At 37.9% G+C, this 19,541-nt stretch overlaps 1 protein-coding gene across 1 annotated transcript in view; it reads left to right on the top strand.

The window, feature by feature from the left end:
- The window catches only part of si:ch73-12o23.1 (lysosomal alpha-glucosidase), a 68,162-nt gene extending 48,858 nt beyond the window's left edge, over positions 1-19,304 (top strand). The window contains exons 16-20 of the mRNA XM_039775050.1: positions 10,841-10,982; positions 11,364-11,462; positions 12,313-12,477; positions 15,619-15,765; positions 18,694-19,304. Coding sequence (XP_039630984.1) covers positions 10,841-10,982; positions 11,364-11,462; positions 12,313-12,477; positions 15,619-15,765; positions 18,694-18,756 — 616 coding nt within the window. The 3' untranslated portion in view covers positions 18,757-19,304. The remainder of the gene's footprint in view (positions 1-10,840; positions 10,983-11,363; positions 11,463-12,312; positions 12,478-15,618; positions 15,766-18,693) is intronic.
- The last annotated feature ends 237 nt before the right edge of the window (positions 19,305-19,541 follow it).

Genomic DNA, 19,541 nt, shown 5'->3' with positions numbered 1-19,541 from the left:
GATTTGTATAAATCAGTAAAAGGATATTAAAAGATATCCAAAGATCTGAAAACGCCTGCCAGTAGCATTCAGACTCTGATAAAAAATGGAAAGTTAGAGGTTCTGTTGTTACCAAGCCATGGTCAGGTAGACCAGCCGAGATTTCAGCCACAACTGCCAGGATCATTTATTCAGCTGCCAAGAAAAAACCACAAACCACCTCAGCTGTGATACAGGCTTCTCTGTAAACAAGTGGTGATGCTGTTTCAAGATGCACAGTAAGGAGGCACTTGAAGAAAAATGGGCTGCACAGTTGCAAGATAAAAAGCCTTTACTGTGCCAACACCATAAAACAGCCCATTTACAATATGCCAAATAGCATCTAGACAAGCCTCAAGACTTCTGGGACAAAGTCCTTTGGAGAGATGAGATCAAAATTGAGCTTTATGGTCACAACCATAAACGCTATGTTTGGAGAGGATGCAACAAGGCCCATGACGAAAAGTATACCATCTCTGCTGTGAAGCATGGAAGTGGATCTTTCATATTCTGGGGGTGTGTGAGCTACAGTGACACAGGTAATTTAGTGAAAATTGATGGCAAGATGAATGCATCATATTACCAGAAAATAGAGGACAACTTGGATTCATCAATCCGGAAGCTATGCATGGAACACACTTAGATCTTCCAACATGGTAATGGTCCAAAAGACAAATCCACGTTGACCCTTCATTGGTTACAGGAGAAAAATGTAAAGCTGCAGGAGTGGCCATAACAGTCTCTTGACCTCAGTTTCATTGAGCCACTTTGGGGAGATCCCAAACATGTAGTTCATGCAAGGCAACCCAAAAATTTATGGGCGCTGGAGGCATTTCGCCAAGAAGATTGGGCAGCTCTACCACCTGAGAAAATCAAGGGCCTATCACAAAAGACTGCATGCCATCATTGATGCTAAAGGGGGTAATAAACAGTAGTAAGAACTAAGGGCATACAAACTTTTGAACAGAGACCATCTCATTATTTTCCTTATTGCTATGTTTTGTTTAATGGTTGTGCTGTTCTGTGATGCCTTATAGTTTAATTTGGATTCCACTAAAAGTAAATGAAATGTGTTTTGCCTGATCAGCCATCTTTTCTTAAAAGTATGGTACAAATTGTACAAAATATGCCAGGATATGTAAACTTATGAGCACAACTGTACCTAGACCACAATGCATATCTAACCTCTATTTGCTGTTTTGCAATATTTAAAATGACAGAAAGATAATACAGCAGACAGATAACTGATGAGTGTGTGTGTGTCTTCTGTCGCAGTGCTCATTAAAATGTACAAATTAATCATTGCGCTTTAGTTACCTTGTGCTACTGGGCTCCTTAATGGATAACAGCAATTTTAGGTTTTTATTTTCACTCAATGCCAAGTCATTTATTCAATTTCCTTTGCTCTCTCTAAAACCCCAGCAGATTAAAGTACATGTACTGAAGAAGTTGGGGATGGGTGTTTTCGGAAGAAGCCCCATGGGCATAGCCTATACAGAGGTAGATTTCACTGCTTTTCACTCCCAGCTTTTTAAACGAGTTATTCCCAGATGTGTATTCTTGTTTTAGAATCACTTCTGGTCCTGCAAGACTACCTTGCACCCAAATCTCTGTTTTTCCTCTATTACTCTCATACTGTTTTTTTGGCAAAAGATTTATCTGCAAAATTGTCCTTGCTTTGCAAAGTATCTAATGATCCCCATCCTACAGAGAAAATATAGTCTATGGATTTCTTATCTGCAAATATTTAGTAATGTTGAAGTAATAGGATATGCCTCCAGAACTCTCCTGACCCATTTAGTAATCCACTAATACCAGACGTAAGCTAAACTCTGTAGTATGTTTCTTCATTCTTCTGACATTTCTTTTCACTCTGCCTTTCACAACCTTTGCAGATTAAAATTAGAATAATCTAAACAAGAAAAGGATATTCAGCCTGAGTTAATTCTCCTAAAAAAGCATCAAGTCTAATTTTTAAAGTCCCAAAAGTCCTATTGACTACCACACTACTTGGTTGCTTATGCCAAGTGTCTGTGGTTCTCTGTGTGAAGAAAAACTGTGTAATGTTTCTGTGAAATTTACTCTTAACAAGTTTCCAACTGTGTCCTTGTGTTCTTGATGAACTCATTTTAAAATAACAATCTTGATCCACTGGACTAATTCCCTTCATAATTTTAAACCCTTCAATCATGTCTCCTCTTAATCTCCTTTTGCTTAAACTTGCAAGGCTCTGCTCTTTTACTCTTTCTTCTTAATTCATCCCCTGTAGCCCTGGAATCAGCCTAGCTGCTTTTCTCTGGACCTTTTCTAATGCTGCTATGTCCTTTTTGTAGCCCAGAGACCAAAACTGCACACAGTACTCCAGATTAAGCCTCACCAGTGCATTAAAAAGCTTAAGCAGACCCTTCTTGGACTTGCACTCCACACATCAGGGCACTATATAATCTGACATTCTGTTAGGCTTCTTAATGGCTTCTGAACACTGTCTGGCAGTTGATAGTGTCAAGTCCACTATGACTCCTAAATCCTTCTCATGAGGTATACTCTTGATTTTCAGATCTCCCATTGTGTATTCAAATCTAACATTTTTACTTCACATTTACTGACATTAAATTTCATCTGCCACAAATCTGCCCAAGCCCATGTACAGTCAGTCCAAGTCCCCCTGCCAATTATCTACCAATCCACCTATCTTGGTATCATCTGCAAATTCAACCATCTTGTTACTTACATTCCTATCTAAATCATTTATATACTGTTTATATATATATATATATATATATATATATATATATTAGAAATAGCAGCGGCCCTAGCACTGACCCCTGTTGAACACCACTCTTAACGTCAGCCAATTCTGATGAGGTTCCTCGCACCATCAACCTCTGCTGCCTGTGTCTGAGCCAATTCTGTACCCATCTGAAAACATTACCCTGAACTCCCACTTCAATAAGTTTGACGCCCAACCTCTCATGTGGCACCTTATCAAATGGTGTCTGAAAGGCAAGATAAATTCTATGCCCCCTGCTCTTTTTTTTCCAATGACTTAAATTTTTTATCAAAAGAGAATAATTTCATTGAGTTACTTAGAAAACAAAACTTTTCAGCCACATGATGTAAAACCTCCAGACTTAGTTAATACTGGAAATGAAAATTCTGTTTTATTAGTTTTATTTTTTTAAAAATGCCTTCATCCAAAATAAATAAATGTGTTTATTTATATATCTATACACTTTTGTAGCAGGGCAGTCCCAAAACTTTTCGCTTTGTATACTTCCAATTATTAACTTTTTTTATTTCCACTGGCTTGATTCCATTGTGGTATATCACCTGTTTAATGCAGAGCCATAAAGCACTACACGATACAGTAAGTTGTCCCAGCTCCCTTCTGTTGATGAATTGTTTCATTTGGAAGGAGAAATGCAGAGCAAAATAATGGTGGGGGACTTTCAATTATACCATTTAATTACAACAAAAAAAAAGGCTGCTGGCAATAAAGAAAACGGCAAGCAAAGGGAGTGCCTTTACATTCCAGTAGCTGTCTAGGCTTGATTCTGAATGCTTATTGGGAAAAATCTGTCTCCTCAAGAAGCAGGCCTTGTAATGAATGTCGACTTCCAGGTTTAACTCCGTTTATGTGGCCGGTGGAGTGGAAAGGGTTGGCTTTCTGGGCTTTACCTGGAAGTGAGGTCACTGCTCCTGCTATATCTTGTCTTCTACACTATGCAGGGAAGAGGAGAGCACATGAACAATCAAGTTACCCTGCCCTTTTACCCACTTCGCGTGGCTCTGAAGACACTTCCTTGGTGTATGTGCTGGAAAATAACAGATACTGACTTAGAAAGGCAAATAGCATTATTAAAGATCTCTGCCATTATGCATAGTCCCTTTTTTTCCTTGTAAAGTCTGGATAACAGTTGTGATAGAACGGGGGCGCCAGTGAGCCCCCAAACACGAACACACAAGTACAGTCCCGGGTTCAAATAGATAGGTGTTTATTACAAAAATATGTCACCAGAAGCACCAGAGCATAAGTTATCTCTCCTGCAATCACCTTTCCTCTCTCCACCACGCTGTCCTCCAGCAGGGGTGTGTTGCTTGTCCTCCTCCCAGCTTCTATTCGCCTGAGGACCCGGGAGTACTTTTGGTGGCAGGACTACTGCCCACTTCAAGCACTTCCAGGGCGCACAAAAGTCCCACGTAATAGGGAGGGCTATTCCTTGCAATGCCCTCTTGTGGCACCCACAGACCCCAGCAGTGCTGTGCTGCCAGACTGCAACTCCCGGCATTCCCTTCTGGTTCCGAAATGGATGCAATATGGAGGGCCACTGCCTCTAGCGCCTGCAGGGAATAAACAACTCTCATAGACAGTCTTTCTTTCCCTTTCCTCTTCTTCTTTTATCCCAGCCAGGGAAGGTACTAGAAACATCTCTGGTCTGCTCACCTGCCCTTTTTCCCAGGAACTCCTGTCTAGGTAGGGAATCTTTTTCTCTGTTCATGATGTCTGTCCATCTACATGGGAAATTCGGGTATGGCACCATTCTCTTCTTTGGCCAGGATGCCTGTTAGTCCTGTTGGAGCCTTCTGTCTGTAAGGAGCCATTCCCTTTCCTGGTCGGGATGTCTGTCCAACCCATGTGGCACTTACACAGTACATGACAAGTAGTACTCAGCACCAGTAGATTCAGGAACAGTTTTATCCACAGGTGATAAGACTGTTTAGCAGCCACTCATATTGACAACTGTATGTGTTTCATCTGATGCTGATGTTCTATTTAATGTATGATGTTGTATTCTTGATTTGACGTTAGTGTTATGCTACTGTAACTAGTCAGTGACTGTGTATAATATGTACACTTGACAATAAATTTGAATTTGAGTGTGGTTTTGAATTACCCTATAATGTTCATGATCAAGCCTGAAGGGTGAGAGTAGATTTAGTGATCTCAAGAGGTTAGATAATATACAGAGCTAGTTCAGGAGATCACATTATGTTTAATAAAACAAGAAACCAAATCACAAGTCAGAAAGAAACAGTCTTCACAAGGAAGTAGTACTATTTATTGACAAGTAAGATGTATGCCAGCTTTATAAAAAACAAGCAGAGCAGTTGGGAATTCTGCACCATTTTATTTCATTCATTTTGCTTAATGTTCTTTAAAAACCTGTATGCAACAAAATCAAAGTATTATACTTTTCTAATATCACAATATTCAATAAAAGCACACATTATTTGATTTTCATTAAGCATGCACAGTATACAAGCATCATTACTTTCAGATGACAGGATTATGTTTGAATGTAATCGTTTTATTAGTTGCTGACCGAAGAGAAGATTTGCCAGTGTACCACTGTTCTATTGACTGACATAACCCGCACAAACAATCACAATCATACAAGCTCTAATTTAGAATCATACATTAAACAAACATGCCTGTTTTTGGGGATGGAAAAGAAAACCAGGAGTAACCAGGAAGAAATATGCATGAGAAGAAAACACATAGACACAGGGAGAAGGTGGAGACTCCACACAGGTACAGGATTTGAATCCAGGATGACGCATCTATCTGTGAGTCAACAGTGCAAAACATTGTGACATTGTGCTGCCAATGTTTGTAATAGTGTTGCTTTAAATTGTATTCTTGTGAGACTTTTAAAGTCTCAAACTCCATAAAAATTATGCAGGATTAAGCAACATCAAAAACAGATTTATGAGTGTTAGATTGATGGCCATAGTGACAGAGTAGCTTGTAAGACAAATTAGAATTAAACCATCAAAAACAGTTCTAAATAATAAAGTACTATCTATCTATCTATCTATCATATAGTGCCTAATCTATCTATCTATCTATCTATCTATCTATCTATCTATCTATCTGTGAAAGAAGCCCAGGTACAGACAGACACCAAGGACAGAAAATGTTCAAATGCACACTCTTATTTATTTCGCAGTTCTTACTTGCACACAACATAGTGCCCAAAACAGTCACAACAATTACTCAGTCCTTTTACTTTCTTTTACTTTGTTTGTTTGTTTGTTTGTTCTGCTGCCTGTACTCCACCCTGAATGGAGTGAGGTGGCCCCTTTTATAATGCACCCGGATGTGCTCCAGGTGCTCCCTGATGACCTTCCTGCAGCACTTCCTGGTGTGGCGGAAGTGCTGCATACCATGGCTTCTGAACCATCCAGATGCTCCCTGGCATTGGCCACATGTCCCCACAAGGTTCCCATGCAATTCCGGAGGGATGCCCTCTTGCATCCTGGGGTAGAAATTGCCCCTCTCCCGGTCATCCATCCATCCATCCATCCATCTATCTATCTATCTATCTATCTATCTATCTATCTATCTATCTATCTATCTATCTATCTATCTATCTATCTATCTATCTATCTATCTATCTATCTATCTATCTATCTATCTATCTATCTATCTATCTATCTATCTATCTTCATGGAGAATCCACTGCATCTAGAAAACAGGATCATCTCCAGACAGAGCAGCTTCAGCGACAGACTGCTGTCACTATCCTGCTCCACTGACAGACTGAGGAGATCGTTCCTCCCCCACACTATGCGACTCTTCAATTCCACCCAGGGGGGGTAAACGTTAACACTATACAAAGTTATTGTCTGTTTTGCCTGCATTTGTATCACTCTTCAATTTAATATTGCTTTTATTAGTATGCTGCTGCTGGAGTATGTGAATTTCCCCTTGGGATTAATAAAGTATCTATCTATCTATCTATCTATCTATCTATCTATCTATCTATCTATCTATCTATCTATCTACGTGTATAATACAGTGCCCTATCATCCATCTATCTATCTATCTATCTATCTATCTATCTATCTATCTATCTATCTATCTATCTATCTATCTATCTATCTAACATTGATAGATGCAGAAATTCATTGAAGAACTGTAAGACTGCTGATCTTTAAATGGGATGAGTCACATTAGATACCTTCTGCTGAGATCAACTATGTTATTGTGTAACTACCTGGTTACATTTAAAAAAGACAGACTTGCTTCCCACTGTTTTAGATCATTCTATCCCAGGATTTGTTTTTCATCATTAGTAATGAATTATATTATTTCTGTATTTTGGCTGTGCAGTTATTACATGTTTTGGATACCCTTGAATTTGTTGGGCTAGTGCAGGGGTGGGCAATGTCAGTCCTGGAGAGCCACAGTGGCTACAGGTTTTCATTCCAACCCAACTGCTTAATTAGAAATCAATCCTTGCCAGTCTCACATCTTATTTAATTCTATGGCTTGTTAGTCTGCAATGTAAGGTTCTTACAGTATATCATAGATTTTTTACTTTCCAAGGATATCATCCAAATGATTTGAAGCCTAAAACAGATACTTTTCATTGTGTCACATTTTCTATTACATTTTTATTTAATCAAACAGTGCATGATGAACACACACAGATGAAAATGAAAACAAACTTGATGGAGAACTGCTGGCTGTTTTGTCATTTACATTTTATTGCTAATAAGAAGCCATTAAAACAATGAATGCATCTGTTTAAGATTGAAATAAGCCATTGAGGGTGGAGAACCTTAACAAGCGAGACCACTAAAATGAAGCATCAAAATGTCACTTGAGCAATAAGCATTTCATCAGCAATAATTGTTCTCTCATTATGAAACAGGGTTAGAACAAAAACCTGCAGCCACTGCCGCTCTCCAGGAGTGACATTGCCCACCCCTGGGCTAGTGAATGGTAAACTGAATATGACAAGTAGCCCCTCTGTCTCTGTAGGTTTAATGATTAAAATTTCAGTACATCAATGAATTATAGAACTGCATCTGTAAAATACCCTTCATACTTCACACTTCATTCAGTTTATATTTCAAGTGTGCAGATGCATTGCCATACCAGAACTGTTATGGAGGAAGTGATGATGCTTTCAGTAACACCTCTTTAGTACTAGGGTGTTGTACCGTGTTAGCCATTATGAAGGTATTGAGAAGTCATGCAAAATGCCACCTTTTATTGGCTAACTAAAAAATTACAATATGCATCTTGCCTGAAGAAGGGGCCTGAGTTACCTTGAAAGCTTGCATATTGTAATCTTTTTAGTTAGCCAATATTTTGTTTGATGTAACACCTCTTTAAAACTATCAGCACTAATTTTGGGAGGGCAGGTTAAACATTTTAAGTTGACGAGAAAAACCATATGCTGCTGAGCTTTTCTGACCAGAGCAGTTGTGTTTTCATCCCATTTCAGACTGTGTGTGATAATGGTGCCAGGAAATGTAAAAGATTGCACCCAGTTCACACCATTATAACTAGGGAAGTATTAGGTGAGGAGTATCTCCTACAATCTGCAATCATTTCTACTTCTTTCAGGGAATTCAAGTTAAGATTGTTGAGGCTGCACCAACTGACCAGACAATCCACCTCCCTCATATATGGCATCTTATTCCTGTCTGTGATCAGTACAATAAGTAATTTGTAATACTGCTTAGTTAAGAAGGAATTGCAAGAGTAAATTATGAAAATGTGTCATAGTCAGCGTTCAGCTTCAGCTTTGGCCAGAACAAATATATGGCCTATTTTCATGTTAGGTACTAATGATTTTTATGCTTTTGCCTTGTTTTGATTGTTGTCTGAATATGAAAAAAATACACAGTATATACACAGTATTGTGTTGAACTGCTTTCTTATTACTCTGAAAAATTTCTTTGAGGTTAGGCGTCACCTCCCTCCAACTCTTAAATTGGTAGATAATTGTGGTGTATAAAATGGGCTTGAAAATAAAGAGTGTGTGGATCACGTATATTTTATTTTAAGTTGGCTATAGCTAATGAGGTTCTATTTATTTTCATATGACAAATAATTGTACAGGCGGCACAGTGGCGCAGTGGTAGCGCTGCTGCCTCGCAGTTAGGAGACCCGGGTTCGCTTCCGGGGTCCTCCCTGCGTGGAGTTTGCATGTTCTCCCCGTGTCTGCGTGGGTTTCCTCCGGGCGCTCCGGTTTCCTCCCACAATCCAAAGACATGCAGGTTAGGTGGATTGGCAATTCTAAATTGGCCTTGGTGTGTGGGTGTGTTTGTGTGTGTCCTGCGGTGGGTTGGCACCCTGCCCAGAATTGGTTCCTGCCTTGTGCCCTGTGTTGGCTGGGATTGGCTCCAGCAGACCCCCGTGACCCTGTATTCGGATTCAGCGGGTTAGGAAATGGATGGAAATAATTGTACAGTATTTATGTTGGTTTTGGTATAAGCAATTTATTCAATTGAATGTACAAGTTTATTTTTATTTATTTATTGATTGATTGATTGATTGATTTGATGTTGTGAGGGATGGCCAGGGCCATTACCTGCCCGGGATGCCAGCTGGGTGGAAGGACTGAGGGAGAGAGCACATTTGGGACATTATCTTCCCCAGGATGCTAGAGGGCAGTCCCTCTGGGTTGCTACAGCACAACGGATCCCCCCAGGGCATGCCGGGAGTTTTGTGGATGGCACCAGTGGGTGCTGCACATACAATTGAGCCCTTTGTGGCACTGCTTCCGCCACACCCAGAAGTGCTGCCGGATGAAGGTCAAGGAACACATGGAGGACTTCCTGGTGCATTATAAAAGGAGCCGCCTCACCCCTAGTCGAGGAGCCAGAGTTGGAAGGAGGTTGGCAAAGCTTGCTAGAGGGGGAAGTGGAGACAGAGAAAGAGGCCAGAAAAAAAAGAAGGGACTGTGTTAGATTAGATTACCTAATTCAATATACCAGAGGTCCTGCCCAGGAAATGATTAAGTGCTGTGCGTAACTGCCATCCAAAGATCAATTAGGGTAAGTCTCCTCTGAATTGGAAAAGGGAGTACTGGGAGTATTTTTGCTACAAGCACTTCCAACACTGCTGAAAAGGGGATTCAAAAAACCTCAGTCAAAAAGTCTTTAATTGCTATCTGTACGTTTAAAAAGCCTTATGTATTCTGCCGTGGCCAGCATACTCTGAATGTAGTAAAATCAAAAAACTGCCACATAAAGACAGAATTGACTTTCGAAAATTTAAAGGTAGGGCGGCATGGTGGCGCAGTGGTAGCGCTGCTGCCTCGCATTTAGGAGACCCAGGTTCACTTCCTGGGTCCTCCCTGCGTGGAGTTTGCATGTTCTCCCCATGTAGTCCTCCGGGTACTCCGGTTTCCTCCCACAGTTCAAAGACATGCCAGTTAGGTGGATTTGCGATTCTAGATTGGCCCTAGTATGTGGGTGTGTTTGTGTGTGTCCTTCGGTGGGTTGGCACCCTGCCCTGGATTGGTTCCTGCCTTGTGCCCTGTGTTGGCTGGGATTGGCTCCAGCAGACCCCCGTGACCCTGTGTTTGGATTCAGCGGGTTGGAAAATGGATGGATGGATGGATGGAAATCTAAAGGTTTATACTTTCTTTGTCTCCAAAAGGAGCACCTTGGTAAGCATGGTAAAGAAAGAATGAAGTGTCAGATATGATCTTTGCAGCACCCAGGTATCTTGTAGATCAAGAAAGAGGAAGGAGTGTCCTCCACTAAAGCTACATCCAGTGCTTATACTGTGAAGTGTTATGGGGGCAAAAGAAAAGCGCTTCCCCACTTAAATAAAAGCGTGTTGTGTTATAGGACTGGATTCTGCGTCTGTCTGTGGCAGGGTTGGGGAGCTGTATGCCCCCAGGTGGTTCACAATGTATTCTCTATCCTGTGAGTCTGTATTCCTGTTTTTTATATTTCTGCTGCTGTATGTGTTTTGAATTTCCTCATGGGATTAATAAAGGTATATCTAATGGAATTAAATCAAATCTAATCAAATCAAATCTAATTGAATCTAATCTGATTTAATGTTCAGGTTTCCAACTGATGTGACTACATACTCAATTGATCAGCAGTTCTTATGGGGAAAGAGTCTCATGGTGATTCCTGTTTTGGAAGAAAAGGCCACTTCAGTGACTGCTTATTTCCCAAAAGGAGTGTGGTATGACTTTTACACAGTAAGAATCATTCTTTGTTGACTTGTTTGAACCTATGTGTGGTGCGTATATGTGAATGGATTAAAATCTATAAATCATACAAATAAACTTAGTGATATAATACAATGTTTACAAAAATAATTACTTTTCAAAATACGGGTTTTTTGTTGCCACATTTTTTTGTGTTGCTATTTATAGTTGTGGAAGGGCATAGTCCTACGTGGGAAGTTAATTTTAACATTTAGAGTTAAAAAGTAAAGCTCAAAATTCACATTTGTGCTATATGTGCATATTTTTAGATTTACTGTATAACATGGAACATGAATTTGCATTTTTACCATTAACTGGTAAAATCTATTATTGTATATTAGCAATTATGTTTAATATTTTTTTCTGCTTCAGTGCTCCTCAATGACAAGTCATGGAGAAAAGGTTAAACTGGAGGCTCCCTTAGACAAAATAAACATTTATATACGGGAAGGGGCTATAATTCCCACACAGGTATGCAACTGAAGCATTGGCAAAATTCTTTTTATTCTTGCAATTCATCTTTACAGTCCCAAGATGTCAATTTTACTTTTGTATATTAACTGCATGTGAGAGAATATCAACGGTGCTGCTCCTACAGTATTTGAGTACAGTGAAGAATGCTGGTATAGTACTTTTTTATTTAAAGAGCAAAACACAATTCAATCAAAAGAAAATTGCAAATGTAATCCATCAAACTCAACAGTCAGCCCCATCTGGCTCAGACAGCAGAAAGTGGTTATTCATATAAAATAAGACAGGAAATAAAATTAAAAGGTTCAGCTCAGGCCTGGCATTCTTACTTTAGAATTACATTTCTAAATTCCTGCCAAATTCTGAAAAAAGTCTGAACAGATCCCAGACAGTGAATTTTATCTTCCAATTTAAGATAATATAAAACATCACTTTCCCATTGACTTATGGAAGTTGGATTCGGATTCTTTCAGTTGAGTAAAATTAGTCTATGTGTTGGACTGGCATAGTGCCCAGAGCGGGTTCCTTTTTTCCTTTTGCTCACCAGATAGACTTTGTTTCTTTTCAGTTCTGATCAGAAAGAAGAAAAACAGTTATATGAAAGTTCTGAAAATGTGCCCATATGTTCTCCTGTGCTCTGCTTGTTTTGTATGGCTTGGTATATTTAAATGAATGTCCTTTCCTATATGCCTATCTGAATCTCCTTGGTTTGGCAAGTGATGGAAACATTGATTAAGTGTGCAATAATGAAAAATAAACCATAGAGCCTAAAACCTGCTCTATTTCAGGTGGATCCTTACATTTATAAAAGGGCATTTACTAATACCACTTGTCTCCCGTCATGTTGTAGACACCCAACACTACTTTATGGTCAAGCAGTGGTAACCCCCTCCACCTTACTGCAGCTCTTTCTGAAAATGGAAAGGCCGAGGGTGATTTGTTCTGGGATGATGGAGTCAGCCTAGACACATATGAAACCAGCAACTATACGTATATAGTTTTTGACGTCTCTCAGGTAAGGAAACGCTTATTTAGACACCTGAGATTCACAAACGTTATTGTTCACAACTAAAATAATGGAGAATTGCTGATGTTTCAGTGATGTTTCTGTTTGATCCTACTTTAAATACTTCCTGAAAATGTTCCTTGAATTCTAGTATGCAATAAATAACTTTCTTATTAAATGAATTCCCAGCCAACTTGAATTGGATTAAGTAGGTTTGAGAATGCTATGTTGTTATTAACTGAAGTCACCTCATGAGGCTGGGTTTGTGATTGTGACTCAAACTGAATAATTTTATGACGAATCTCAGAATGAAACAGATAAAAATACAAGATGTTTTGAGCAGCATTGTAGCTTACAACTGATGGGGTGGACAAATATGAACACCTAAAAGTTACATAGAAGGCCAAGCCGTTTTTCACCAATGCCAGTGAGTTTACCAACCTCTGATATCACTTGTGCAGTATTCTATGTGTCACTGAAGGCCATAAATACCACTGTATTTGGAATCCTATCACTTGAATTATAAACCTTTGCAAATTCATACATTGTAGATTTAGTTTTGTTATTGGTATTTGTTTTTTAAATAGGAGCATTAAGAAATGTTAATAAAATGGGCCATTCTAACAGTTATTTGTATTTGATTGCTCATTACAGAGTCTGCTTTTTTCACTTATTCAATATAATTTAGACATTTCATTTACTTGTTACAGGTTAGTTCACATGTCACATTACTCAACAAAAGTAAGAATCCAAACTATTGTTTGCTAAATTAAAACATTTTTGAACCACTTTACAGGTCACATTAGTACACATTAGTAAGTAAAGCATTTTCCACATGCAGTATTAATGCAGAGGCAATTCCAGTATCTCTTGTAGATTAGCATAGGCCAGGGGTCTCTAACACATTGCTCGTGAACTACTGTTAGCTCGCAACCCCTTTCCAAGTAGCTCGCCAAAGGGTTAATGAATCCTACATAAATTTGAAGACTTGATTAGTCAAATTAGGGGTGGGCGATCCAGTGGCGTAGCTGGGGCAGGGGGTCCACCCCGGGCGGCACATTTTTGGGGGTGGCATTATTGGCCACAAGGCTCAGTACAGTACAATTCGTGTGTAAGCAGCAGGGTTCGGAAAAATATCACTCATGTATGAAAAAAAGTCAAATTCTCTGATTTGTAACCACAAATGCTTGAAAAATAATGTTCAGACTGTCCATCTGCATCAGACACAGCAGTTGAAATGTATGAGGCAGTGACAAAAATAAACATAAATGTTACACTGATAATAATTTCTAGGAAGATAAACAACTAATTTACAATTTATAATTTTGTTTCGTTATTAATCCGAATGCGTTCTTGCTCTGCGCAGAAAACATCCCCACCTATTGCTTTGGTTCTGGTTTTCGTAGCGTAATTATATTAAACTAATAATTAGAACATGGCTTATCAGTGCGTCTGTACTATATTCTTGTCTAATTGATGCTTATAAATGTATATAAAAAATTATTGCTGTTTTTTTATATATGAATAAATCTATGCAAAATGTATCTTAATTTTTCTCTATACATCATTTTAATTTTCTATTTAAATAGTTTAACATATTCAGATATGTTGGAGGGCGGCAAATTGAAGCCCCGCCCCACCCCAAGCAGCACGAACTCGAGCTACGCCACTGGGGCGATCTTTCCAAAAAATCATATCACGATCCTTTTAACACAAAATCACGATCCACAATCTGAACTGCAATCTCTCTTTTCAATGTGGCATACACTTAAGAGAATATCCGGACTCAAACTCATCAGGACCTAAGTAGCACTTTATTTTAAATATCAAACAAAGTTGAATTCAATTGTTCTCTTGATCGCTAGCTAAGCAGAGTTCACATAGCGACATGAGAGAAGTCGCAAAATCAACCGGAATGTTCAAGCAAATTATAGAAAACAAAGATCTAAATCCGTAGTAGTAGTTCTCTTGTGAAAAGCAGACAGACATACATACTGTACAGACAGAGAGACATTGGATTTTATATATTAGATTTAATATATTAGATTTTTGTATTAGATGTTATATATTATATATTAGTAAATCTTCAAAATAATGTACAGTTAAAGTCTCAACAGCATTTCTGGAGCTTAGTAGAGCCAGATAACTAGAAGAATCTTCACCAAGCAGCTCTGAAAATGTCTGCTTTGTTTGGGTCTCCATACCTCTGTGAGTCTGACATGAATGTCATGAAATCAAAGTTCAGAACAAGACTGACAGACAAACATTTAAATGACTCCATAAGAGTGAACATGAGTGGCTCCACTCCACCATACACCTCAGTGCCAGTCATCTGACTAACTAAAAAGCAGATCACACAGGCAACTGGACCTGTGAATAAAGTGACACAGTGACATGTGACAAAATGACAAATAAAGAAGGCATATCTGTGGATTTGGAATTGCATTGTTTTGTTTTAATTCAATAGTGTGAGATCCACTAGAAAATCCATACAGACATACAAAATGCACTTCCAGGTGAACTAAATATTTTTTGTGAAGTTTTAATGTAAAATGTGAGTTGTGGACACCAGCATATTATAAATGTTCAGGCAAAACAAGCTTATTCAATTTGTTTGGGTTGAAATAAGCTATAAGAATAAACGTTAGAAAACATGAGTAGCTCTCGGCCATTTTCATTTTGTAAAAGTAGCTTTCAGGGGAAAAAAGGTTGAAGACCCCTGGCATAGGCCAATATGCCATTAAAATAAAAACCAGAATCACCTTTTCCAGACCAAAGTTTGTTGTTTAATTAGTTAATTGTTGACATATTTTAATTTTTTAATTACTGGTTATATAATGCACATTGCTGATGACTGTGAAAGCTACTAAAGATTGATATAATTTAATAATACATTTTAACAATGAAGCTGTTTAGATTTCTGTGGTAAAACTAATTACTCAAGCATGCAAGTTAAAAAAATGTTATTGAACCTGGCATTAAATAGCCACTCTGAGACATTTATAAGTTAGCTGCTTTACTAAGTTGAATTTAAAACACCATCATATTATGATGTCATTTCTGCATGACACTTTCTGACAGTGTGTGATTTGCAGTTTATTTCATAAAGTATCTGACCTTAAATGCATATGGTTTTTCTTTTGGTTCTAGAATATGTTTACATCTAAAGTACTCCATGAAAACATTGAAGCCACATACATTATTGTGGAAACTGTAAAAATCTTAGGAGTTAGACAGCAGCCATTTAATGTGACTGTGAATGATGTAGAAACTCCTTTCACCTACTTGCAGAATCAGGTAAGTCTTTTTAATGGATTATTACTGACAGTTATCAACCCAGACACAGGGGATGCACCAACCAGTGTGTTTCTTCATACCGGTCCCAAGCCCAGATAAATGGGGAGGGTTACGTCAGGAAGAGCATCCGGTGTAAACTTTTGCCAAATCAATGTGTGGACAACAATACAAATTTCCGTACCGGATCGGTCGAGCCCTGGGATAACAATGACTGCCACCAGTACTGCTAGCCAACATGGTGCTGGCGGAAATTGGGGCTACTGTTGGCCGAAGAAGAAGAAGGAGAAGAGGGGAGAGATGGGTGTAACAGAACAAGATGCAGAGGACAGAAAGATATGGAAGAAAGATGATCCATTATGGCAACCTCTAACGGGAGCAGCCAAAAGAAGGAGAAGATTACTGACAGTTATCTATATTAGTGGTCTTTCTAAAAATTGTCAATATGAAATCGTCAAAAGTAACTGAACTAAAGTTCTGCTTCATAACTTTTTTTTTTTTGCAGGTATATTTTATATAGAGACTTAAACACACACTGCAATACCAAATTTCTACTATTACATCAAGTGTAGTTTTGGTGTATCAGAACAAATTAATATTTTGTCACCAAATATAAAGCTATTAGATCTGTTTCTAAATAAAGTCTTTCTTGGTCATTCTTATTAATAGTAGCATCATGAAAACTGGTCAAGCCGCAATTTGTTCAAAATGTGAATAGATCAGTAATATACACAAGGATGAGCCAGACAAATGAGGACAAGCAGTCTGCAAGGGGTTGGTGCTAAGTGTACGAGTTATTTTAATTAAACCAAACAGTGTCCAAATAAGTTCAGTGCATCAAAATCTTGATCTTCAGTAAATAAATAATCTATTAAAAGAAAGGTGCCACATGGAGGTTAAAATCCAATCCGTATTAATAATCCACTAAAAATAAGGTTAAAATCCCAGGTAGGTTTCTTCTTCTAAAACAGACACGAGTCCCAATGCCTCTTTCTAAAATCTGTCTGACAGGTGCAGTCATCCAATAAATCCTGGATTTCTACTGCCAGTCCTTCAGAGTCTGTAAATCTGAACCCCTTTCATGTTTCCCTTAGTACATCTACTGGCATCAAAATGGAGACATCATACAGCGGGGCTGCTGCTAATCCCAGCCAACACAGGGCGCAAGGCAGGAACAAACCCCGGGCAGAGCGCCAGCCCACCTCAGACCGCTCTCATTATAGGATACAATTTCTATTTTGAATATGTTTTTATTTATGCAGTTATAGGATTAATACACATACTTCAACTCTAAAAGAGTACCTGATAATAACAAATACTCTGCACAGTAGTTGTAAAATATTGTTTTAATTCATTTATTAAATGAAAAATGAACACAAGTGTTATTTTTGTCTGTGGATAAAATAAGTGCTCCTTTGGCTATAATAGCTGGTATTACCCCGTTTGATTGAAAAAAAATCAAGTAGGCATTTGTTACAACTGTCTTCCAGTATTTAACATTAACTGGGAGAAAGTTTGTTTTTATTCCTTTATGCAGGATACTTCAGCTGTGCAATGTCTAAGGGGTGTCTAGTGTGCATAGCCCTTTTCAAATCCCCCCAGGGGCATTGCTATGCGATTCATATCCTCCATTCCTTTTCTTTTAGCCAATCCCTTGGTGGATTTACTGTTATGTGTATTGTCATTTTCATATTGGAAGTTCCCAGCTGGTCTCATATTATGCTCAAGCACCCGCTAGTACAATGAAGAATTCATAGTGGATTCTGTGATGGTGAGCTGCCCAGGCCCTGATGAAGCAAAGCAGCTGAAAAACCATAACATTTCCACAAACATTCTTTACAGTTGGTATCAGGTTCTTCTAGTCAAATGCTGTCTTTGGATTTTCCCAAGCTTGTCTTCTGGGACTGTAGCCAAATATCCCTATCTTTGTATCCTATGTCCAGAGCACATTGTTCCAGGACTGTTGGTCTTTGCCTACGTGTTCATGAGCAAAAGTTAGTTTTGCCATGATTCTTTTTTTATATTTTTTTTTTATTTTTTTATAGGAATGCTTTTTTGAAATAATACTATAAATATGTATTTTGAGTGACAGGAATAAGCTTCGATACTTCTTTACTTTAATGACAAGGTGTAGAATAAGCATTTAAATTGAGGAAGTGGATTCTCTTCCCTACGGAAGCTGAGAGAGGACGTGCAATATTGTTATTTTTTTTCATTGTTTCCTCAAGATAACAGACTAATTTTATTGAGATCTCGAGAAAACGAACTTTGTTTTCTTGAGATAACTGAATAATTTTATTGAGATCTTGATAAAACAAAAGATTGTGTTTTCTCGAAATTATGAAATAATTGTATCTAATATTTAATGTTTAGCTTATTGAAGCCACGCCCTATTCGACGTGCTGCCGTGTTACGTGATCTGCATGTCGTGCTGCACGACGATCATTTAAAAGCCTTTACAGCAGCTCGTGGGATGTTAAAGTGTCTCAGAGAAATTGTTTGTAAGTAGGGTGTGACATGCAAGTAGTCTCACGGGACCTCAAAGTGTCTCTCCGAGATGACCAAGTCTTGACTCAAGATTTTTTTTATATAATAGATAGATTTATTTATGTATTTATTTACTTATTTTTCCTACTATTAAAGTTTTACTGTGTTGCCAATGCTCTCTTTGTCATGGGTGGGGGTTGATTTGATGTGAACTTAGTGTTGTGAAGTTTGACTTGCTTGTATGGAATGTTATTTGCTTTTAATAAATTCAATAAAATGCTTAAAAAAATAACAGACAAAAACCTGCAAAGTTAAACAAAGCAAGTTAGGTTTTGAGTATTATATCTACATTAAGAACTAGTAATACTGTGCATTTCTATAAGAGTTTATAGTATTTAATGCTAAATACAAAATGCTAATTATTTTCTTAAATTTTCATTTTAGGTCCTAACTGTGGGAAATCTCACCCTTAATCTTAATAAGGGATTTACAATCAAATGGATGTAAAAAGTGGAATTTATGCCCTGCTATATGCAGAACTAGTTGGATGCACTGGATCTTTGCTGCTACACTTTCTTGCAAAACTGAAATTTTGAATGTTTTCAATGAACAAAATGTATGCAGTATGTATGTTTTCATGTAGTTATTCTGCTTTAAGAACACTGTAGCTGTATAAAAATAATGCAACTAGTAGATTTAAAAACTCAAATTATGTTTTGATGCTCTCGGCAGAAATATATGTGAATGTAAGATTAAATTAGCACATGCCACTGCTTCATTATGTGAGAAGTCGGCTTTCTAGTTTAAAGCGATAGAGTATTTCAGATTCTCTGCCTTGAAGCATCAATTTACAATACTATTGCACCTTACAATTTCTGTACAGTTTATTTTTAAACAAGGTCCTAATGCTGTAATTCAGGGTTATTCACTTATAATTTTGAGCCAGATTTTCAAACCATGAAATACATATGATATATAGACATTTTCAGCAGCCAGTGAGCAGCAGGAAATAACACATTTTAAGACAACACAAATGAATGTGTTGGAAACCAAGTAATGTTTATTCATTGTTTCTCTTTTAAACTTGGTCACATCTCACACAGGCACATCAAAAACAATTTAAAAAAAAAGCTATAACTGAAGAGAATCTGAAGGGGTAGCAATACTTTTTTCCCACTTTTCAAATAAAAAAATAAACATTTTGCTCATATCTGACCAAGGCACATCTCAAAGTGAATAAAAACAAAATAGTGCATAATGTTAGCAATAGCATTTGTTTCCCTTTTGAAATA

The sequence above is a fragment of the Polypterus senegalus genome, chromosome 13 (assembly GCF_016835505.1).
Source record: "Polypterus senegalus isolate Bchr_013 chromosome 13, ASM1683550v1, whole genome shotgun sequence".
In the NCBI taxonomy this organism is placed as follows: domain Eukaryota; kingdom Metazoa; phylum Chordata; class Cladistia; order Polypteriformes; family Polypteridae; genus Polypterus; species Polypterus senegalus.
Note: the sequence above shows the minus strand (reverse complement) of the source record. Positions and strands in the feature narration are given on the sequence as shown.